Genomic DNA, 26,203 nt, shown 5'->3' with positions numbered 1-26,203 from the left:
TCCAGAAATTAATGAAAGTCTTGCACTAGTTTATATCGTGGAATGTACCATATCCTTTGTTCATAAAACTAATTCATATCGTGGAATGTCCCATATCCTTTAAGCAGAATGTCCCATAGATTTGTTTATTTTCTATTTATCTCATTGCCAAATTAATGTTTTGTTGTCTTAACATTTTAATATCTCTTTCTATTGCACATTGCATTTGATGTAAATTTCCACCTATCTTAGTTTATTAGCGATTTCTAGCAATTTATTTCCCATTTCAATTAAATACTCATGCCCCCTCCACACCCACAAGAGCCAACGAATCAGATCAGATTAATGTCTGAACAAACATTTCAATTACAGTGGCGATCGCTAACACTGAAATAAGAAATCTCTTCATGTGTGACCCATCTGTTGTAAATGTTGTAATCAAACAGATTTGTTGATTGTTTTGATCTTTCATCTATGGAAGAAGAGCAAGAGCGAAAGAGAGCGAGAGGCTAACATTGGCAATGTAATGCAAGGAACTGAATCGAACCATAGCGTATGAGAAATACATGAAAAATTCCCCCAAAAATGTGTTTAGAATAAATGAAAGAATATTTTGCCTTTGATAAATTTCACGGAAGCATGTTCGTCGGTTCGATGTCGAACACGAAAATTAGCTGTTGCAGTGTTGCCAATTTGGTGCTTTTAGCACCAAATTTAGTGCTTTTTGATTTCTAAAAAGCACCAAATTGCCTTTTTGGTGCCTTTTCAAAAAAAGCACCAACTTGGTGCTTTCTGGCATTTTCATTTAGTGCTTTTGGTGCTTTTTTTTATTTTGAACAGTATTAAGTTTAATTGATACAAAAATTTTGATTAGACTTTCAAGAGCCGAAGAAACTCAAATTTATTGCCAAATATAGAATTTGATTGTTATGAAGTTGGTATTGATTATTTTTTAATTAATATTGTTATTTAGGGTATTCTGTAGGAAAGTCGAGCGATGAGTGTCGAATTTTCGAATTTAGTAAAGATGGCATTAAAAACGTTTGTATTAAATTCACAAAAGCACGCACAACTGAAATAAGACCCTTCCATATATTAATATTTTGAAAGTTGAAAAACATCACTGATCAAAATGAATTGGACGAAAGCATTAAAACTGATCAAGGTGTATACTTGAATAGCGGTTCATAATGGTGAGTACTAAGTTCGAGTTTTGCCGCTAAAGTGAAAACTATATCAGTAATAAAGGCATAAAATTATGCATATTTGCTGCAAATTTTATTATAACTTGATGGGGAATAGCCAAAAGCAAATTTTCACAAAGTTTGTATTCCTTAAAATGAATTATTAAAGAAATTGTCAAAAAATGACTATTTTAGCAGCTAAACTCGATCTTAATACCCACCTTAACTTCTTAAAATTCACTTCACAAAAGTTCTATAATAGGTACATCTTCGGAAGTTTTTTTTTTGTTTTTTAGTAGAGCATTTAATTTTCGATTTTGTGGTGGAAGGTGGTATGTTAGAATTTATAATATATTTTTGGTGCTTTTTGGCCTTGGGGAGTTGGCAACACTGAGCTGTTGTTTGAGAGTGTATGTGTGTGTTTGTGTTTCTCATTCTTTTGCTGATGATTTAGAGAAAACGAAATAAATAATCGTCTATTTAGCAAATAAAAAAGTAATAAATAAAAATGCCCAAGAATTTGGAAAATTATAGATGGATGAATATATCATAGTATGTGTGTGTGTGTGCGCTTAAAAGCAACAACAAAGAAAATTAAAGAAAACAACAACAACATTGTTTGTTTCGGGGAGGGGGAGAGAAGGCAAAACACAACAACACCTCATAAATTCCAAAATTAGATATTGACAGTACAAATCAAGCATTCGACACTCGAACATAAAATCAAATCGAACAGCAACATAACTCATAGGGAAGAATTTAAGAAGAAAAACATCAACCTCAACCAAATAAAAAATTCCGTTTTAATGGGAATTGTTTCAATAAAATAGCTACCACAAAAAAAAAGAAGCAAATTTACCACAAGAAAAGAAAAACAAAATAATATTTGAAATGGATCGAATATGAAAAAAAAACAAATGAAATAAATCAAGTGAAAGTAATCCATCAAGAAAATAAATAAAAAAAATGTATTTATAAAAAGCATCAAATGAAACAAAGTTAATTCTCTATGAGATATATTGCAAAAAAACAAAATCACAGAAAAATAATTAACCGGCAAAGCCTTATCCATATTAAATAAAATATTCCATATTGAAATAGTGGCAAACAAAGTCATAGCACCGTAACGACAAGTGTATCATTCAACTGCAACAGTTGTGGGGAGTCCAAACACACACGTTCAATGATGGCTGAAAGGTGGAAAAATGTGGTCTCCAAATTGAAACAAGGGTATGTGTGAGAATTTATATGATATTGTTGTTTTCTTTTTGGTTTTACTTAGAGATTTCTGAAAAATTTGTTTGTATCGAAATATGAAAGATTTTTGACCAAAGTACTTTGAATGATTCATAGATTAATAGTAATGAGAAAAAATTTGAAGCTAATTTTGTTTTTGTTAACGGATTCAATATTTATTGCGAATGAAGGCGTTTTATTATTATTCTTGGTTTGAGGATTTTTTTAAGAAATTTAAGAAACTAATCGTCATAATTTTTTTCCCCACAAACATTACAATGAAAAAAAAAATATATATTATAGTGAGACCAAAGATTTAGTGTCCTTTAAATACGAATGCATAGAAGACGCATTTCTCTGATATAAAGTATTTTTCCTTCTCCAAAGAAGGTAACACGACTTTCAATAAAGTCCTTATAACTAAGTGATTCAACTTACAAATGGGTATCTTAAAATAAAAGAAAATTTCGTTTGACTAAGTTCAACTTGTCTTTAATAATTGTGAAAAATTCTTCAAAATTAATGAAATCGTCTTTAAATTTTCATCTTCACAACAAAGCAAAAAGGCGTTTAAAAAGCAATTTTAACTCCAATCATAGCATAATGTCTACTTAAGGTCGAGTTTACGTTAAAACTTTTTAAAGGACTTCGGTAGCATATGAAAAACAAACAACTATATACGGTCGTAACTTCGGCCAGGCCGAAGCTTATGTACCCTCCACCATGGTTTGCGTAGAGACTTCTTCTAAACACTGCCATCCACAATCGAATTACTTGAGATGCGGTAACGCTTGCCGACAAAATTTTCTATAGAAATGAAATTTTAACAAAATTTTCTATAGAAATAACATTTTGGTAGATTATTTTTGGCTCGAGTGGCAACCATGATTATGAACCGATATGGACCAATTTTTGTGTGATTGGAGATCGGCTATATATAACTATAGACCGATATGGACCAATTTTAGTATGGTTATTAGCGGCCATATACTAACACCACGTTCCAAATTTGAACTGGATCGGATGAATTTTGCTCCTCCAAGAATCTCCGGAGGTCAAATCTGGAGAACGGTTTATATGGGGGCTATATATAATTATGGACCGACATGGACCAATTTGTTGTTAGAGACCACATACTAACACCATGTTCCAAATTTCAACCGGATCGGATGAAATTTGCTTCTCTTAGAGGCTCCGCAAGCCAAATCTGGGGATCGGTTTATATGGGAGCTATATATAATTATGAACCGATGTGAACCAATTTTTGTATGGTTGTTAGAGACCATATACCAACATCATGTACCAAATTTCAGGCGGATCGTATGAAATTTGTTTCTCTTTGAGGCTCCGCAAGCCAAATCTGGGGATCGGTTTATATAGGGCTATATATAATTATGAACCGATGTGGACCAATTTTTGCATGGTTGTTAGAGACCATATACCAAAACCAGGCACCAAATTTCAGCCGGATCGGATGAAATTTCCTTCTCTTTGAGGCTCCGCAAGCCAAATCTGGGGATCGGTTTATATGGGGGCTATATATAATTATGAACCGATGTGGACCAATTTTTGCATGGTTGTTAGAGACCATATAGCAACATCATGTACCAAATTTCAGGCGGATCGTATGAAATTTGTATCTCTTTGAGGCTCCGCAAGCCAAATCTGGAGATCAGTTTATATAGGGCTATATATAATTACGGACCGATGTGGACAAATTTTTGCATGGTTGTTAGAGACCATATACCAACTCTATGTACCAAATTTCAACACGACCCAGAATATATATACTTTATTGGCTCTTAGAGCAATATTTCGATGTGTTACAACGGAATGACAAAGTTAATATACCCCCCATCCTATGGTGGAGGGTATAAAAATAGAAAAAGAGAATAAACCTAGAATCATGTAAGCAATACTTAGTTTTAACTAAAAGAGAATTCTGTCTTAAAGGTATCCTTACTTCAATTCTCCGCTTATTTTAGTCAACGTGTGCTTTTATGCAGAAATCAAATTAATAATAAAAATAAAACATTAACATTTTTAACATTCATTTTCATGTATTCAACATGACGTCGATAACCTACTTATTCGACTTAATATTGTAATTGGCGAATTATATAGTTTCAAACAAAAAAAGTGGTATAGCCCTGTACCACTTCTTTACAGGGCTATACCACTAACAATGGAGTTAGTGGCCGAATCTGATTAATTTTGAGGCGCGAATAATTATGGAGGCAAAGCAATTCGTTTTTCTTCCCTAAATGGATAACATTTTCTTCAATTCAGCGTCTAAGTACAACTTTTCTTCTTCTTTTTACCCACCTAAAAATGTTCCATGTTCCCCATCCAAAAAATAACAGTTTGTCCAAGGATCATATTCCTTCTGTGCTAGTCTAGAAAGTCGATATGGATAATACCCAGTTAAAGCTGGCTACCATCATCCGGCCTGTGAAACAGCCTTTACCTTCTTCAGAACATGTTCGCTGGGTACTTACTTATGTTTCTTGATCTCCAGTGTATACTAATGATTCCTAATGACGCAAGAACTTCCTTGAGTTTGGACAGCATTAAACACAGCTCTGAAGTAGGTGCCCTGAATATTCGCGTTTCCGCACTTTCTAAAACAAAAATACACGTTCGTTTTGTTCTTGCGATTCTTTAGCATCAGACGGTGATGATAAGATCTGGCCCTCTTTTATTTATTTACATATCGACACGTGAAGAGCCAATTTTTTTGGCTATGTAGAAAGGTGTATTTAGTAGAAATATAGGTAAGGTTAGGTTTAATTAGCAGCACATAGACAGACATATCCCAGATATTGGCCACACAATAAGTTATGTTCGAAGACATAATCGATACAGCAGCTTGTTAATTGGACCAATAACACATCTTTCGATGTTTTACTTACCTCCGACAATTCTTAGCTTTCGGGAGCTGCCGTGGTAGATGTCCGCCTTGTACACTGAAAAAAATATTGTCAAAGATTTCATGTCTTTAAAATACGAATGCAAATTTTGCTTAGCATAGAAGACGCATTTCTCTAATATAAAGTTTTTTTCCTTGTCCAAAAGTCGATAAACTTTTCAATGAAATCGTATTATAATTAAGTGATTTGATTTAAAAATGGATATCATAACATGAAAGAAAAAATATTTGGGCTAAGGTCAACTTGACTTTAATAATTTAGAAAAAATCTTTAAATTTAATGAAATTTTCTTTAAATTTGTTGTCTTTTTGCATCTTGACTACAAAGCAAAAAATCGTTCAAATGTACGACATGTTTTTCAACACTTTATTTTAAAGACGTTTTTTACTTGAAACATAGCATAATTTCTACTGGAAGTCGAGTCTTAATTTGGAAAATAAAGATGTCGTTAACTCGTTTTTAAAGGACGTTGATAGCATTTGAAAATAAAAGCGAAAAATCAAAAACCCAAATTTAAAAGAGAATTGTGTCTTAAAAGTATCCATACTTGTATTATCCGCTTCTTTGACTCGGGATCAATAGCAAAATTTTTAAAGTAAAGACAAAATCTGTGGAAGCACGCATGCTTTTTTTTTTCAGTGTAAATGTGAAATATTTGTCTGCATCCCATTTCACTTTTTCCAATTTCAGACTAAGTCGTTGTAATCAATGAAAGGTAGACATCGTATTGCAATGGTTAGCACGGCATCTTAGCATACAAAGGGTCATGGGTTCACCGGGTATGGTAATGGAATTTGCGCTGAGGCCTAATTGTAGATACCAATGATAAATTTTGATCTATAGTTATTTGGGGACTGGAAGGCATTGATATGATTACCTTATATTAGGTTAGGTTAGGTGGCAGCCCGATGTATCAGGCTCACTTAGCCTATTCAGTCCATTGTGATACCACATTGGTGAACTTCTCTCTTATCACTGAGTGCTGCCCGATTCCATGTTAAGCTCAATGACAAGGGACCTCCTTTTTATAGACGAGTCCGAACGGCGTTCCACATTGCAGTTAAACCACTTAGAGAAGCTTTGAAACCGTCAGAAATGTCACCAGGATTACTGAGGTGGGATAATCCACCCCTGAAAAACTGTTTGGTGTTCGGTCGAAGCAGGAATCGAACCCACGACCTTGTGTATGCAAGGCGGGCATGCTAACCATTGCACCACGGTGGCTTCCTGATATTAACAATTATTGCAGTTTCTTTCAAATTTTTTGTAAAACCAATTTCGAATATGTAAGCATTTCGTTCTCAATATTTTTGGGAAAAAAACAATTGCATTACCGTATACTATTATTTCGTACGTACAGAGATAATTATACACGTGTAGACCATAAAAAATGTAAATCCATATATCAAAACATTTCCATAACAAATACGAAAAAACCGTAGAATTTAATTGAATTTAATCATTGCCGGTTCATTATTACAAAAAAATAAAAACACAAAACAAAAGAAAGCCAAAGACACAAGTAACGCAAACACCCATAAAAACATTGGCAGCGCGTCAAAATGCCTCAAATTGCCTAGCCAGCTTGTCCAGGCTAGCCATGTTGGAAAATTGATTTTTCGCTCGCTTTCTTTGTATGTCGCACTTTGCCAAATATTATTAAACAAAAACGAAAAAAAGAAAAAACAATTTGGAAACATTTGTTTTATTTATTCATAAGATTTTTATTCGACAGAGTTCTCATTGCACCTCTCTTTGCTGCCATTTGGTCTGAACATATACTGGGCAATATGTTGCAAATGCCAGGTTTTCCCAGACCATCAAGACAAACACATTGGCCTGTTCTCATCCTAAAGCATTTATGAGACTAATGTGTTCCTGCACGGTGGTATAAATGTTATCGTAAATGTAATTTTATTTAAAGGATTTTTATACAATTTTACCATTGTCCGAATTTACCTACTTTTAATTTTCATTTGATCTTGGAATACCACTGTGCATAGAGTCTCATCCCCCCAAACTTCGTTGCCATCTATAAACTTAAACGTAAACAATTGCGTTCGTTGAATTACAGTTTTGTTATTATTCATATGTCCATAAATGTGCTGGTGTTAGTGAATGTTGATGGTATTGTTGTTGCCATTGATGTATTTTGTTTTTGTTGTTTTTGTTTTTTATAGGTAACCATTAACATACAAAAATACTTATGAAAACATGCAATGCTATATAGCAGCGCATCGACATTAACAGCATATACTAACATCACAACAACAACAACAACAGCGACCAGCAAAAAATCGAGGAAATATTGTTTACTACCACACCACCCACCCACCCCACCCCTTCACAAAATAAATAAAACATACGTTACATATCGAAAATGTCAGAAAGTTATCCACATACACACACGCAAATAATTTCTATACATTGAGTGGGGGTTGCATGCAAATTTACACTTTGTATGGAGATTTAGATCATTGACTGTAAGATAATCTTAAGTAAAGTGAAACAGTTTTCTTAAGTCGAAATTCGACTTTTCAATAAAAACATAAGAAAAATTCACCTTACAAATCGAAAAGTGGATAATATTTTTTTATAAATTTCAAAATTGGATTTTTCAGCTACACAAAAAAAACTAGCACAAGATATTCCCAATTAAAATGTTGATTGACGTAATTAATTAAAAAATTAACTGATACAACTACATTTTTAAACAAATTAGAAGATTAATTCATTTAAGAAAACGATTGTCCCATTTTAAATTTGAATTAAAAAAATATTAAAATTTCAAATTTTATTGAAAGTTTTGGTCGGAAACAATTGATATGTCTATTCACTATATTTTTTTCTCAAATTCAATGGAAAATACCACTATAATTATATTCGGAAAATATGGACGAAAATTCTTAATAATATACTCTTATAAATAAAATTAATTACTAGAAAAATATGTCATCAAAAGGTGAAATAATTATAAATAAAACTACAATAAATAATAGTATTTGCGATCAAAATCAATTATATTTATATCCTTCACCACTACTGTGGTGCAGGGTATAATAAGTTTGTGCATTTGTATGTAACGCCAAGAAGGAAAAGTCTGAGACCCATCGTTTAGTATACCGATCGTCTTAGAATTAAATTCTGAGTCGATTTAGCGATGTCCGTCTGTCTGTCTGTCCGTCTGTCTGTTGATGTATTTTTGTGTGCAAAGTACAGCTCGCAGTTTTAGTCCGATTGTCCTAAAATTTGGTATAGGGTCATTTTTCGGCTCAAAGACGATCCCTATTGATTTTGGAAAAAATCGGTTCAGATTTAGATATAGCCGCCATATATATTTTTCACCGATCTGGTCATAATTGGCGTGTATATCAACCGATCGTCCTCAAATTGCATACATCCCAATATTTTATGATTCTCGAAAAAATTGCAAAATTTCAGCCAAATCGGTTCAGATTTAGATATAGCTCCCATATATAGCTTTCGCCCGATTTACACTCATTTGCCCACAGAGGCCAATTTTTTGCTCCGATTTAGTTGAAATTTTGCACAGGGAGTAGAATTAGCATTATAGCTATGCGTGTCAAATTTGGTTGAAATCGGTTCAGATTTAGATATAGCTCCCATATGTAGCTTTCGCCCGATTTACACTCAAATGACCACAGAGGCCAATTTTTTGCTCCGATTTAGTTGATATTTTGCACAGGGAGTACAATTAGCATTGTAGCTATGTGTGCCAAATTTGGTTGAAATCGGTTCAGATTTAGATATAGCTCCCATATATATGTTTTTCTGATTTGGACAAAAATTGTCAAAATACCAACATTTTCCTTGTAGAATCGCCACTGCTTAGTCGAAAAGTTGTAAAAATGACTCTAATTTCCTAAACTTCTAATACATATATATCGATCAATAAATCATAAATAAACTTGTGCGAAGTTTCCTTAAAATTGCTTCAGATTTAAATGTTTCCCATATTTTTTTTACTAACATTGTGTTCCACCCTAGTCCATTAGCCGACTTAAATTTTGAGTCTATAGATTTTGTAGAAGTCTATCAAATTCTGACCAGATCGAGTGATATTTAAATGTATGTATTTGAGACAAACCTTTATATATAGCCCCCAACACGTTTAACGGATGTGATATTGTATCGAAAATTTATATCTACAAAGTGGTGCAGGGTATAATATAGTCGGCCCCGCCCGACTTTAGACTTTCCTTACTTGTTTTAATTAAATATATTAAACAATTAATTGAATTGCAGAAGAAATCCATTAATTTTTTATTTATGTACATTTTTATACCTCCACCATGGGATGGGGATATATTAACTCTCTCATTCCGTTTGTAACGAAATATTGCGAAATATTCAGGGTCGTGGTGAAATTCTGAGTCGATCTAAGCATGTCCGTCTGTTGAAATCACGCAAACTTCCGAACGAAACAAGCTATCGACTTGAAACTTGGCACAAGTAGTTGTTATTGTTGTTGGTCGGATGGTATTGCCAATGGGCAATATCGGACCACTTTTATGTATAGCCCCCATATAAACAGACCCCCAGATTTGGCTTGCAGAACCTCTTGGAAGAGCAAAATTCATCCGATCCGGTTGAAATTTGGTACGTAGTGTTAGTATATGGTCCCTAATAACCACGCAGGTATTGGTCCATATCGGTCCATAATTATATATAGCCCCCATATAAACCGACCCCTAGATTTGACCTCCGGTGCCTTTTGGATAAGCAAAATTCATCCGATCTGGCTGAAATTTGGTACGTGGTGTTAGTATATGATATTTAACAACCATGCGAAAAGTGGTCCATATCGGTCCATAAACATATATAGCCCCCATATAGGTTGGTTTGAAAATGCGTTCATCAGTAATATTGTTCCTGAATCCCTCACAATATACTGAACCCATCCTATCTTTCTGTCCCCTGCCCGTATATATTATTCTCATTTCTTAAAAGGACTGACTCAGCTAAATTTGTTAATATGATGTTCTACTTCTCATTGATGACTAGGGATCAAAGTCATCAATGAGAAGTAGATTTTCAAAAGATCACCTCGGCTCTTTTTTAGTAAAGTAGACCAACTGAACCACTCTATGGAACAGAGTATTATATGCTAGTGTATATGTTTGCCATACCCAGAAGAGGATGGGATAGACCCATGGTGTCTTCGGCAATATTGGCCAATGCCGGCCCCCATGTCGATCTTGTTATGTCCGTCCGTCCGTTTGTCTGTCAAGACATTTTTGTAATCAAAGTCTAGGTCGCAGACTTCTGGCACAATTACGTATTGTTAGTCAGAATAGAATCCTCCCATATATATCATTTGCCCGATTTACACTCATATGACCACAGAGGCCACAGTTTTACTCGGATTTACGTGAAATTTTGCTCAGAGAGAAGAATTAACATTGAAGGAATGAGATGGTATCGAATATTCAGATCACAAAGTAGTGCAGGATATAATATAGTCAGCCCTGTCCGTTCTTAGACTTTCCTTCAAATTCAAATTACTAAAAGATTATTGCAATTTTTTACAAGTTTTGCCATAAGTAAAAATTGATGTTTCATGATATTTTTGCCGTTATCGTTTGATCGTTGGGTTTGGGTTCTTAAGCAGCTAGAAGGTTCGTTTTAATTCCATATATCTAAAGTTTAGTAAATGGTTTCCTCAAAGACATAGCATTTCTCCTAGTACACACTACAATAATTTTTTTTATTTGTTCTTTGTATTGACCCACTCTAGTAAATATGAAAGCGACTCTATGTTAATTTGTTTTGCTTATTTTTGAAGTGCAAATACTCATACTTGAACCTCAGTAAGTGGATTTTTCATATGCAATGTCGAAAAATCAACAGCCTAGAAAAATCATTTATTTCGGAAAAAACAGCTCCTTTCATGCATACCGCCACCATATGATGGGGGTTATACAAACTTTCCCATACAATTTGTAACTTATCGAAATATTGATTACCTATCAATATAATTTGGTGAATATATATGTATGTATATGTTTTTGATCAGTCAAAAATTCTAAAACGATCTAATGGGATTAATGGATTGTGCTTGAATAAATGATTTATGGGGTCGAAATTTTGCATGACATGATGACATACACATAGAGTTAAGAAGATCGATTTTTTTAAATTTTAGGAAAGCTAACTTTTTTACTTTTATAAAAATTCAAAAGTGATGTGTATAAATTCATGACATGATTTGTTTTCTTGACCATATTTTTTTTTCGAAAAAAGTCGAATTTTGGGTTCTCAATTTAAATACGATAATAAAAAATTTAACTGCCTATTTTTGTATTTTTCCATCGAACGCTGAGAGGTAGATATATAATTTTTAAAGGCAAAACAAATAATCAATAATATAGATTGATGAATTTCTTGCACCATTTTCGATTTAATCATATCAGTCCGACTGTTTTTTTTTGCCTAGTTTGCACGACAACTTATGAAGGGATAAACTGATTAACTCAAATTATCTGCATAAATGGTATCGGAAGGCACCACTTTGCTATGACGAAATCCTTTCCATGAATTTCCGAATAGAATGAAGGAAATCCTTTTGCCTTTTCATTCTTATATTCTCCCGTTACCGATGACATCTATTCTATAATTTTCAGAATCGAATTGACCATGTCCGTTAATTTCTTCCTCCGTTATATGGTTGTTTTTGTGGACAAAAGTCGCTCCAGGAATTTTTGAATAAGATTAAGCATTTCCCTCAGCCTATTCGTCTATATATCCGTCCATCTAGTTTGGATGCTGACCCCTGAAAGAATGAACCGACCGATTTAAAATAGGTTATACATTGCAAGACTTCACGTTTCCGTGGACAAAATATGTTTCAGTGTCTCCTGACTCGAATGATTGCCGTCACAAAATTGGTACTGAACAAACTTCTCGGTGTACAAACTTAAATATCGAAAATATAGTCGTCTGCTTTAAAATTACATTTTAAATGTCTAAGGTGGTGAAAGACATGTAGCCAATTTTGACGAGTACAAACATTTGGATAATCAATTATGGTAAAAATGAGTTGGATATCTTAGTGAACTTTAACCAATGCAAAATGTCAATTAGCCGATTTTTAATTAGTCGATCAAAAGTCCGATTAACACTATTCGATAAGTTTCAGAGTAATATTCTAGTATTCGGAAAGTCGACTTCGACTTTTTCCTCGAAAACAGTCAGTCCATAATTTTTTAACTTACATTTGGCTTTAACTGTCCGTTTGGCTTTAACTGTCCGTTAACAAACCAGTATAGTGACTTTTTTGAACAAGAGTTCTGGCAACTTTGACTAGTTTTCAGTTTTTAGAGTTAATTTCCTTACTGACGTGTGAGTATATAGGCAAAATACCACATGTATCTATAAAAACTCGCTAGATAACCTTGATCTAAGGAAGCTTCATGAAAACGAAGCTAAATAATATTTAATTTGTAACCGCGAACGAAATTTTAAATTGAAATTTTATTTTCAATTACTCTTTTTTGCTGAAACGTTGAGGACAGAACCTAATAACAACAAAAAATTAATCAACATGTCAAAGTACCTAAATTTCATTTTGATTAACTCTTGAAATAAAAATGCTCAACCCAATTTTCAGGATAAAATATAAAATGGGATATCCATAAATTTTTAATGTCATGTTCGTGCTTGGATATGGAAAATAAAAATCAAATTTTCATTGCAATTTTCGTTTGCCATTTCATCAGCAGGTGTTAGTCCCCCTCTGCAAGCGGGAGGTGTATTGGGATGGTGGCGATGATGATGAAATCTGGGCTTTTGGCACATAAAAATGTCATTTTGCTGGTAATAATGCCACTGGTAACTGTCAAGTTTTAGGTGTATTTGTTATTACCTTTGTTAGTGCTGTGATTTTGGTATAATCGAGACAAAAGCCGATACAGTTCCTTTTATCAGTTTTTGTTATTCGTGGTTTTGTTGTTTGTTGTTGTTTTTTTTTTGGGATCCAATTTGGCGTCAAAGTGGCTATCTGTCTGTCTGCATATTTGCTTATATGCAAATTCATTTAACAAATCGTTATTGCTAATTGCTGATAAGATTCTTCCATTGGATTTTGTTTATATAGAATATCAAAATATCGAAAAATAACAGCAACAACAACAATATCATCATCATCATCATTGTCGACAAGGTGTTTATCATACAAATCGCTGAAATAGGATAGAAAATTAAACTACAGCTGGTGTTTATGGTTGTGCTTATACAGGTGATTATGCCCCATATCTCACTACACTATCTCACACAAGCCACTAGGCAGACAGAGTGTTTCCCTATTTCCATGGAATCAATCACCACTAGCTAACATTAAAACAAACATTTCTAGGAATTTAGAAAACTTTTCATTTGAATTTACTTTTTTCAAGAAATTTTGAAGAAAAATTGTCGATTTTGATTTAAACTTTAATAATCACATCATTAAAAGAAGTCCTCATTCGTGTTTCATAGCAATGATGAGGCACTTGTTTCTTATAGCAAATCTTGAGAGAAGTGCAATATATTACATTTTAGGGATTTCATAGATTTTTTTTTTTAATTTTTATATTTTTTTTTTAAAGAACTGATGGTTTCTAATTGAAATTTCCAGTACGTAGTCTTATCGGAGTATCTTGGGTAGAGGGCCACTCTTTTGACAGCCTCTATTAATAAAATTTATTAATGTTCTCCAATATATTTGAAGTTCTCAATGAAGGTGGATGTTGTTAGTGCCACGAAATTTTCGAGGTTTGTCTTTCGATATAAAGTTGGAAATGGGTCCTTAACCGACGATTTTCAATATACTTGACATTTTTAATTTATAAACAAGTACATACAGCACTAAGTTCAGCCGAGCCGAATCTTAAATACCCACCACCATGAACAAAATATTAGGGTTTCCTTTGAAATTTCAGGAGGGCTTGAGGACACTTCCCGAAGATAAATTTAAAGATTTCACCTATGAGGACTATATCAGATTCTGGATTTATAAAAACCATTTTTGTTTGAGTTTTAGAGGAATCATTAACATCTCTTGTAGTGTTCAAGAAAATTATAAAATAACGTCTTGATTTGAATTCTTAAATCTGTAGAAGTAAAATCTGGAAATTTTACATTGAGTTTCAAGCAATTTTCTTGATCAGTGCGCCCTCAAGAAGTGAAGTCGGTCTATATGGAGGCATTACCAAATGGACCGATAAAAACTTAATCCGATACACGTTTTTGTGAGCCTAAAATTCCAGAATATTTACAACTTCAGGCAAATCGGATAAAAACTCCGGTTTCGAGAAACCCAGGGGAGTTAAATCGGGAGATTGTTCTTATGGGGGCTATACTAAAATATGGACCGATACTCACCGTTTTCAGCTCACCTCCTTATGGCCCGAAAATACCTCTAGATTTCCAATTTCAGGCAAATTGGATAAAAACTTCGGATTCTAGAAGCCTAAGAAGTAAAATCGGGATATCGGTCTATATGGGGGCTATACCAAAACATGGACCGATACTCACCGTTTTCGACACACCTCTTTATGATCCGAAAATACCTCTAGATTTCCAATTTCAGGCAAATAGGATAAAAACTTCGGATTCTAGAAGCCCAAGAAGTAAAATCGGACCGATACTCACCATTTTTGGCACACCTCTTTATGGTCATAAAATACCTCTAGACTTCAAATTTCAGGCAAATTGGATAAAAACTACGATTTCTATAAGCCCAAGACCCCAAATCGGGAGGTCGGTTTATATGGGGACTATATAAAAACCTGGACCGATATAGCCCATCTTCGAACTTGACCTGCCTGCAGACAAAGGACGAGTTTGTGCAAAATTTCAGCACGTTTGCTTCATTATTGAAGACTGTAGCGTGATTACAACAGACAGACAGGCACACAGACGGACATCGTTATATCGTCCTAGAATTTCTCCCTGATCAAGAATATATATACTTTATATAGTCGGAAATCGATATTTCGATGTGTTACAAACGGAATGACAAACTTATTATACCCCCGTCACCATTCTATGGTGGTGGGTATAAAAACAATGTAGGAGGGCATGCGGTAAAAGAAGAGAAGCGACCTTCTTGGCCTAAGTTTTTGAAATAATCAACAGAAGTTCTCCAATGAAATTTAAAGTGTGTTTAACACTCTAATGCCCAATCCCGCCTTTAGGCGGGCTTCGTCATATGAGGAAGCCTTTAATAAAACACACCATAAGCCAACAAAACTGGGTAAAATAAAAAGAAAATTTAGTTTAAACTGTTCAAGAAGCTTTGCAGCATGTACTAAATTTTACCGTATACATTTTTCTTGTGTCGTTTTCTTGATTTTGTATCGTTAACATTGAGTTTTTAGTCAGCTGGCAAAAAACTGGGGCATTATCGGGTTAAGGATGGTTTCGCAACAAAAAATTACATGAATTTTGCTGGACATCTAGATTTAATGAAACACGGATATTCGAGAAGAAGAACAACCGTTGACTGGAATTTTTGAAAAAATCAAATTGTTAACATTATAATATTTGGAGAGAAAGGAGGGACCACCGTGCAAAGGTCGTGGCTTCGATTTCTGCTTCGACCGAACACCAAAAAGTTGTTTAGCGGTGAATTATGCCACCTCAATAATGCTGGTGACATTTCTGCAATGTGGAACGCCGTTCGGACACGGCTATAAAAAGGAGGTCCCTTGTCATTGAGCTTAACATGGAATCGGGCAGCAATCAGTGATACGAGAAAAGTTCACCACAATGGACTGAATAGTCTGAGTGAGCCTGATACATAAAGCTGCCACCTAACCTAATACTTGGAGAGGAGCTCTCCTTGTCTACTTTTCGACATAGCTTAATTGACCCCCACTAAAAAGAGGTCACCTTTCTAATGTACCCTTCAACAGAGTTTTACTATAAATTCTTGGTGAAAATTATGTAGTTCACGAATTGAAAGCGAATATCCTTAGATGTCTATGGGAGATAGTGTAGCCCGCCTTTTAATTTTTTTAACTAATATAAAACTTAATGCTATTCGACACAAAGTCTGCAGGCGCCTGTAAGTGCAATAATAGATAAGTTTGAAAAGTCCACAGAAATATTCTGGGAAAAGTGCAGAGATTCGCAGTGCTGTAATATTAATGAACTAGTGTCTGTAAAAATTTTAGAAAACAATGACTAAAAATTTTGCTAAACTCTTAACTGATATATGTATATCACTCCAAACGCACTAAATTAATTTAAAAAAATAAAGAATTAAAAAAAGAAATAATGCAAAATTTAAGGAAAAATCACCACCTCATGTCATGTAACTGGCAGCTGTCTTATGGCTGTTATGTTGGCATGATAGGGATTAGAAACGAAAAATGTCTTCATTGGCACCTTAACCCTTTCATTACCGAATTAAACCTAATGTTAAAAACTTTAATTTTTCTTCTGTTTCTACTTGTACTAACAACATGTAGAAAAATATTGCAATTTTTAAGGCCTACCTCAATTATTTATAAAGGTATATGTGTTAGTTCTGAAAACTTAATACTTGAATTGTGACCAAATGGTCATACGAAACTTTACGCTATTTCGCCTGTATAACTGTGAAGTGTGGGAAAAAAATAAAAAAAGAGTCTGAAATAAAAGGTTGGCTGATAAGTCCCCGGTCTAACAAAGAAAAACACATTTTTTTGTCAAAATTCGTTTTTATTATTCAACATAGTTCCCTTCAAGAGCGATACAACGATTACAACGACCTTCAAATTTTTTGATACCATTTTGGTAGTACTCCTTCGGCCTCAGTTTCGGCGATCACCTCTTCATTGCATTCCCCGCGAGCATCCTTTTGAGGTCTGAGAACAAGAAAAAGTCGCTGGGGCCAGATCTAGAGAATACGGTGGGTGGGGAAGCAATTCAAAGCCCAATTCATGAATTTTTGCCATCGTTCTCAATGACTTGTGGCACGGTGCGTTGTCTTGGTGGAACAACACTTTTTACTTCTTCATATGGGGTCGTTTTGCCGCGATTTCGATCCTCAAACGCTCCAATAACGCCATATAATAGTTACTGTTGATGGTTTTTCCCTTCTCAAGATAATCGATAGAAATTATTCCATGCGCATCCCAAAAAACAGAGGCCATTACTTTGCCAGCGGACTTTTGAGTCTTTCCACGCTTCGGAGACGGTTCACCGGTCGCTGTCCACTCAGCTGACTGTCGATTGGACTCAGGAGTGTAGTGATGGAGCCCTGTTTCATCCATTGTCACATATCGACGGAAAATCTCAGGTGTATTACGAGTTAACAGCTGCAAACACCGCTCAGAATCACCAACACGTTGTTTTTGGTCAAATGTGAGCTCGCGCGGCACCCATTTTGCACAGAGCTTCCGCATATCCAAATATTGATAAATGATATGACCAACACGTTCCTTTGATATTTTTAAGGCCTCTGCTATCTCGATCAACTTCATTTTACGGTCATCCAAAATTATTTTCGTCGGTAACCACCTCTTTATGGCGTCCACTGCGTTCACCGTCCTCCGTGCTCATTTCACCACGCTTGAATTTTACATACCAATTAATTATTGTTGATTTCCCTGGGGCAGAGTCCGGAAACTCATTATCAAGCCAAGTTTTTGCTTCCACCGTATTTTTTCCCTTCAGAAAACAGTATTTTATCAAAACACGAAATTCCTTTTTTTCCATTTTTTTCACAATAACCAAAGTTGCTCTATCTCACAAACTAATTGACTTACAGACGTCAAATTTTGACACGAATCATTTGAAGGTTGGTACTATATAAAAATAATATGCATTTAATACTAGCGACGCCATCTATGTGTCAGACCGGGGACTTATCAGCCAACCTGTTAGTTGTTATATGAATATTCATTTACAAGAGACGTACAGTAGAAAAATTGGCCCAAAATTGTGTATATTTCCTTTATTGTCAAGAAATTTCAAATGAAAATACATTTTAGTGTCCAGAAATATGGGAAATATTTATAGCTTATTTAGATAAGATCTTCTACTTTAAAATAATATCAAGAAATAAATCGAAACTAAGTGGGGAGTTAGAGTTTGGAATCGTTTTCGAATATCCTCTGTAGTGGACATCGGTAGAGAAAGGGTTAATTGTCACATCTGATGAAAGGCTCTATCATCCATTTCGGTTGAGTTTTAGCGTCGTTTCGTGAGAATCAAAAAAATATGGACTCATATAACATAGATGATGAAGGAACTTTTGAAATAGTAGACTGCTACCGTTGACGGAACCTTTGATATAGTAGACTGCTACCGTTTCCCGGAAGAAGGCGAAAATTGTCCCATCTGCCAGAAGGTTTATGACCATCGTCATATGCAAGTCCAAAAGTGTACTACACATAGACTACTTAAGAAATTGAATTGAGAAAATATAAATCTAGTCGTATTAGGCTACAAACTCCGGTTCTTTGCAGTTTATTTTTGCTTGGACTGATATGGTCACTGATGGTAAGCAGGCTTAAATTGTAGGCCTCGATAAAACGTATTTTTTTAGCAAAAGGGCAAGTGTCGAATTAAACGGGGACTAAATTGAAAAATAAATTGCCACTTTTCCATAATATAAATGTTTTTTATATAAGGCTAATTACTTATGCGACCACCCTTGGTACCATCAAATTATCGTTAAATTATTTAGAAATTCAGATAACCCATTGCCCACTGGCAAAAGAAATAAAGGGTGGTTAAAATTGTAAGGGCCGATGTTGATTATGAATAAAACACAAACTATTTAGGAAATTATTGTAATTTTATTTTATTATGATATTTTGGTATTACTCAATTATGTATGGAACAAAATATCGGCCAAATGGGCGCCGCGACCTCGGTGGCACACCTTCATCCGATGGTCCAAATTTTCGACGACGCTGAGGCATAATTGAGGTTCTATGCCGTTAATGTGCCGAATTATCTTATCCTTTAGCTCTTGAATTGTTGCTGGCTTATCGACGTACACCTTTTCTTTCACATAACCCCAAAGAAAAAAGTCCAACGGTGTCAAATCACATGATCTTGGCGGCCAATTGACATCGCCATTACGTGAGATAACACGGCCATTGAATTTGTTGCGCAAAAGAGCCATTGTTTCGTTAGCTGTGTGGCAAGTGGCACCGTCCTGCTGAAACCACATATCGTCCACATCCATATCCCCCAATTCGGGCCATAAAAAGTTCGTTACATCTCACGATAGCGAACACCATTCACAGTAACTGCCTGACCGGCCTCATTTTGGAAAAAAATACGGCCCGATGATGCCGCCAGCCCATACACCGCACCAAACAGTCACTCTTTGTGGGTGCATTGGTTTTTCGACAATCACTCTTGGATTCTCATTCGCCGAAATGCGGCAATTCTGTTTATTGACGAATCCACTGAGGTGAAAATGTGCCTCATCACTGAAGATGATTTTCTTCGAAAATTGATCATCCACTGTTGCCATTTCTTGGAACCATTTAACACGTTGTTGGATTGTGTATCTCTCCATGGGTCAAATTAAGTAAGTCTGAAATAGAGAAATATCAAATAAAATTCGGAAAAAAACTTGGCGTTTAGGTGTGCTTCACATTCAACATCGGCCCTTACAATTTAACCATCCTTTATAACTATTTTTAATCCAACTTTTGTTAAAGTTATCCACGAGGACTTTTTATAAATCTGATTTTTTTTGGTGTGTCTCATTCATCCTATCACCATGAGACCACAAAAAAATCAGATTGAAGAGAAAACAAGTAAACAACATTATCACGCGCACGTACAAAAACACAAACAACAAATTGGGGAAATTTGGAGATAACCACTTAACCAATTTCATCTTCTATCAATATCCTTCCTTCTACCCTTGCCATATAATAATTCTTTTGGCTACAATAGATAACATCGAGATAAGGCAATTGGAAACATGATGATTGAACCCATCGAAGACCAATAACACTCCAAATCATGCCATAACACACAACACCACATAAAATGGTTATTTTATGTGGGAAATCCTAAAAGCCTAAATGTGTTTGGGGCCAATTTTGATTTTCCATTAAACAATCTTCCCTTTTCCCATACGGAGTGCCATTCGTGGTGGCGCATATTTGTGACAAAATATTCAAGTTTAACCAAAAAACAGTTTTCAAATATGCCTTGGTTGTTACTCAATGCAATTACCATAAAGTACGTTTGCTTACATTTTAAATATATACGGGCTTTTTAATTAATGTTAGTCATTTCCATGTTGATTTATTTCCTGTTTTCTTTCCTTTACAGTTTGGCATTAAAAAATGCGGAAGACAATGCACCCACAAAACGTGATCCAGGAAGTTCGGATTTGTTACTCGATGGAGAACAGTAAGTTGGAAATTAATTATGGAAAAGACAATTTTTGGATTAATAATTATGGTGTTTTTTTTTTGTTTATCTTACAGGCCTTCGCTGGAAGAAATTCGCAGTTGGGGCAATAGTTTTGAAAAACTCATGAAAAGTTCAAGTAAGTACACATTTTTGAGGGAGTATCGAAGAAATCTTAATATTTAGTTGCCAGAGAAAATTTCGTAGAAAGTAGGTTTAAAGTTTGGATGTTTTTTTTTATCCAAATTTCGGTGAAAATCATTTTGAATTATTTGATCAGCTTTTTGCAATAAAATTTCTTTATTAGGGCTGCCATTTGAGATTTGTAATTTGGTGATTAATTTAGAATATAAGAAATTTTTAATAGAAGCTATACTTCTTCTTATGGATAACTTCATGTGCGCTATTTTTCGTACTCTCCACTCTCTTCTCCGGCCGAAATTTCCAATTTGTCTCAATTTTTTTTCAAGTTGAGCAGCCTTTTTTTGACAACCCTTCTCTCAGGTGACTGTATTTGTATCTCATCAAAGAATGGCAACCACATTCTTTTAACAAGCCAGGATTCCTAAAAATTACTTTTGTACATTCTTGGTACTTTCTGATCCATTTGGTATCCTTTTTAACCACCTTTTTAAATTATGAACAGCGTTACCATTGAGAATTCGTAAAAGTGTCAATAAAAAGTTGACGAAATCCTTAAAAAAAGTTGCACATTTTTCACAAAAATAAGTGGGATTGTGACATCAATTTTTTAAATTAAATTTAAATAATCCTAACAATCACTTTATCTCGATTTCATTGAAAGTAGAGGTGTGCACGTGAGTAATATTTTACTCACGCTCACGCACACTCACGACGGAAAAATCTTATTCATGCACACTCACGCAAGATATTGTTTGGCACACTCAAGATTAGAAAATTTGTACTCACCCACGAAAATGTCATGACTCACGAAAAATACCGTGACTCACCAAAAATATCGTGACTCATGAAAAGTGTCGTGATTTACGAATAATTTTATGAGTAATTTACCATAGCGACGTGTCTGAAAACATGAGCATGATTAAAATCGAGAGCGTTATTAAACTCTTAACATCCCAGGTATCAGTAAAAGTGTAAACGAATTCAACTCGTAAGCGTTTTATATCCGTGGGCGGGATTATATTCGTGAGAGTGTTTTTCCGAAATTCGTTACTCACGCACACTCACGAAAAAATATTTTCGTGACTTACGTCCACGCACGACATTTGGTTTGTAAATCACCCACACTCACGCCATTGCCATCATCGTGACTCACGACAATTTCGTGTCACGTTCACACCTTTAATTGAAAGTCCCTACTTGCTCTTGATAGTTCAGCGGAGTAACATGATTTTCCTTCTATAAACAATTTTCGAGGTGATCGTGGTGCTACATCCACCATTTTTTGGTTGCTAAAACGAAATTTACAGATTGGGTTCACGCCCATGGCTTCTGAATGTCTAAATCTTCGAAAAACAAAAAATATTAGCTTTGTATGCCAGAGGAGCTTCAATATGATAAATACCGAAAATATATTTCCAAAGTCAATCTAGTAGAATTTCAATTATGCCATTTATTATCCGTAATCATCAGGGTTTTATTACTTGCAGTAGTTCCCAAATAAATAGTTGCATTGTTTTAGGCGTTAAAAAATATTTAAGTCGTATGTTTAACACGATTAGCACCGATCACAACGTTAATATGAATTAAAATTTACCAAAAATTGTTTTGCAACAAGTGGATTATTTAGAAAGAGTCCCATATGGACCGAAAATAGGCACAATAATGTAATCGAGTAAAAAATTTTTCCTCTAAAGGGTGGTATTAAAATCGAGTTTAGTCACTAAAATCGAAAATAATTGTGTAAAGGGTGATACGGTCAAAATTTGGTCAATATAAACTTGACGTATTTCTTTCAATTCTGCATTTAAAAATCCTGAACACCCCTCATTTTGAAGGTGTGTGTGTGTGTAGAATGTTGCTCCTATTTTGATTTTGGAATTGACTCTTCAGTTGTCAAAATGCCGTCCAAGCAAGAAGAGCAGCGTATCAAAATTTTGCTCGCGCATCGCGAAAATCCGAGCTACTCGCACGCAAAGCTGGCAAAATCGCTAAAAGTTGCCAAATCAACCGTTACAAATGTAATTAAAGTGTTTGGTGAACGTTTGTCGACAGCCAGGAAGTCTGGATCGGGGGGAAATCGAAAACCGGAAGCCGCTGAGACGACAAAGAGAGTTGCCGGTAGTTTCAAGCGAAACCCTAACCTCTCTCTCCGAGATGCCGCAAATAAGCTGGGTGTATCGTCTACAACCGTGCATCGAGCCAAAAAACGAGCCGGACTATCGACTTACAAGAAGGTAGTGACTCCAAATCGCGATGATAAACAAAATACGACGGCCAAAGCGCGATCCCGGAGGCTGTACACGACGATGATGACGAAGTTTGACTGCGTGGTAATGGACGACGAAACCTACGTCAAAGCAGACTACAAGCAGCTTCCGGGACAGGAGTTTTATACGGCACAAGGAAGGGGAAAGGTAGCAGATATTTTCAAGCACATAAAACTGTCAAAGTTCGCAAAGAAATATCTGGTTTGGCAAGCCATCTGTACCTGTGGCTTGAAAAGCAGCTTTTTCATAGCTTCCGGGACTGTCAACCAAGAAATTTACGTGAAAGAGTGTTTGAATAAACGTCTGCTGCCTTTCCTGAAGAAACACGGTTGTTCCGTACTGTTTTGGCCGGATTTGGCATCTTGCCATTACGGTAAAAAGGCCATGGAGTGGTACGCCGCCAACAACGTGCAGGTGGTTCCCAAGGACAAGAACCCTCCCAACACGCCAGAGCTCCGCCCAATTGAGAAATACTGGGCTATTGTCAAGCGGAACCTAAAGAAGACCAAAAAACTGCTAAGGACGAGCAGCAGTTCAAGGCAATCTGGCTTTCTGCGGCGAAGAAGGTGGACAAGGTGGCTGTACAAAATCTGATGGCAGGTGTCAAGCGTGAGGCCCGGCAATTCGGATTTGGAAAAGCGAAAACCTAACTGAATATTTTTCCTGAATTTTATACTAATTGAACTTGAAAAAGAAATTTAATTTGATTTTTTAAATAAACGATTTCACCGATTTACACGCGTTTTCCCTTGACCAAATTTTGACCGTATCACCCTTTAACGGAACTAGGATATTGTATATGAATATCATTATCCTGGGCGTCTCGGTAACGCCATCCACAATAAAATCAAAATATTTAAGTTAAAAACAAGTTTTGATTTTTATTTTATTTTTTTTTTTTCAACTTTATATATTTTTTTAAATAATTTTTAATATAAATTTTTTAATAATTTTTTCCCTTTTCTTGCAGGTGGCCGCAAAGTATTTCGAGATTTTTTGCGCAGTGAATTTAGTGAAGAAAATATCCTCTTTTGGCTGGCCTGTGAGGATTTAAAAAAGGAGATGAATGCCGATGCAATTGAGGAGAAGGCACGACTCATATATGAAGATTATATATCGATATTGTCACCCCGCGAAGTATCGCTGGATGCGAGGGTTAGGGAGATAGTCAATAAGAATATGGTGGAACCGACATCGCACACATTCGATGAGGCTCAAATACAAATCTACACACTAATGCTCAGAGACTCATATCCCAGGTGAATAAGTGGAAACTCAAAAATTATTATTAATATAATTTAATAAATATTTTTTTTCTTAGGTTTATAAACTCTCCCAAATACAAAACATTGGCTCAACTACAAGATGGCATGTCCACATCCGGTTCTGCAGCGGATAGTCCTACCTAAATTTAGCCTTACACCTTTTAAAGGCCTATAAAGGCTTCTTAGCATTATAGAAAGGAGTCATTAGGTTGTTGCTGCTTAGGATTGTCTTGCGTTAAATGTGAAGGAGATTTGTTTTTATCTTTTTTTTTTTGAAAAAACCAGACCAAAAAATCATTGACATTAATGATGACGAAAACAAATTTTAAAAAAATTAGGTAAAATGTTTTGTTAGAAGCAATGTAATTGATGATTTACATAAACAAACAAAAACAAAAAAATATATGGAATAGTGGAAATGCACAATATAGCAATATTTATGTAAAATTTTTTCTATTTACAAAACGAAAAACAAATCCCCCTCCCTCTCCCTAAAAACCAAAAATAATTCAAACAATTTTAAAGAAACCAATGTAATCATCCTTTCGATTATACACATATATATATAAAAAAAAAACTAGAGGGGCGCAACAATCGTATTTATGCATTTTAAATGTTAAGCAAAAAAAATGTTAATGAAGATTATGAATAAGAAGAAGAAGAAGAGGAGTAGGGAGTTAGTAAAAACCAAAAATCTTTTTTATTACCAGGAAAAAACCAACTGCTAAAAATCGTAAACATTACCAAAAATCTTTTATTCTTTTTTATTATTAACTTAAGTTTATTGTTTTTTTTTGTTCACAATTATTTTTCTAACTACTAAATAAATTCTAGTCAAAGTTAAATAAATGAATTTTGTTGTTGTCCAATAAAAAAATAAAATAAAAATTCTATGAAACAGACATAAATGAATTAACAAATCAATCGAACGTTTGAGCATTATTTTATTTTTTTTCAACAAAAGTTTAATGAAATATTTAGAACAACAATTTTAATATTTATTAATTGAAAATATAAATGAATATATGAACAAAGATATAAATAATGAATACAAAAAATCCCAATATTAAATTATTTATGATTTACATTTGAAATAAATCAGAACAACAACAACAAAATGTAATCTAAATATAATTTTTAATATTTAGCTAAATAATTGTAAAACATCAATCACACACACACACACATACAAAATAAACAAACATACAACAGTTAAATTTTAAGATGAATAAACCAAAGCGTATGGATAAAAATAAAATTACCTTACGCATGTAGCCTGTAAGTTTTCTTATAAAAACAAAATCTAATGAAAGAAATTAAATTGAAAAAAATAAAGTTTATTTATCTCAAAAAACTATATAAAAAAACATAAAAAATAAATATTTAAAAAAATGAAGAAAACGATCTTTAATAAAAAAACTGTTTTAAGTTTAAATAACAATAATTGTTGTCTTTTTATTTTCTTTTGTGTTGTTTTTGAAGCTTTATTTAAAATTTGTTAATATTTTTTTTTTATTCTCGATTTTAAAATATTTTTTTATAATATATACTACAGGGTGGGTGATATGTAATGCAAAAAGAAAGTGAAGCGCCAATATTTTTTTCAATCAGTTTAGATTTGCTCGAACTGTCTGCCTTTGGCATGAGTTATGGCCTTCAAATGACCAACATAGGCCATCACACGCTGCACGAAAGTGGCTCTGCGGTATTTTGGTCCATTCCCGGCGAAGCGCCATCTTGAGATGTTGGACACATTGGTTGTTGTTGTTGTAACAGTTTATTCATCCATTTTTATGTTATACGCCCTGGTACTTCAGTTTGTG

General features: G+C 34.5%; 1 protein-coding gene across 5 annotated transcripts in view; it reads left to right on the top strand.

The window, feature by feature from the left end:
* Positions 1-25,824, top strand: part of Dhit (regulator of G protein signaling double hit) — a 109,157-nt gene extending 83,333 nt beyond the window's left edge. For all 5 annotated transcript variants that reach the window (XM_075311019.1, XM_075311023.1, XM_075311021.1 and 2 more), the window contains 4 exons: positions 20,624-20,704; positions 20,782-20,843; positions 24,086-24,374; positions 24,437-25,824. In XM_075311019.1, the coding sequence (XP_075167134.1) occupies positions 20,624-20,704; positions 20,782-20,843; positions 24,086-24,374; positions 24,437-24,524 (520 nt within the window). In that variant the 3' untranslated portion in view covers positions 24,525-25,824. The remainder of the gene's footprint in view (positions 1-20,623; positions 20,705-20,781; positions 20,844-24,085; positions 24,375-24,436) is intronic.
* The last annotated feature ends 379 nt before the right edge of the window (positions 25,825-26,203 follow it).

The sequence above is a fragment of the Haematobia irritans genome, chromosome 5, assembly GCF_050003625.1.
Source record: "Haematobia irritans isolate KBUSLIRL chromosome 5, ASM5000362v1, whole genome shotgun sequence".
NCBI lineage: Eukaryota > Metazoa > Arthropoda > Insecta > Diptera > Muscidae > Haematobia > Haematobia irritans.
This window is presented reverse-complemented; position numbering and strand designations above follow the sequence as displayed.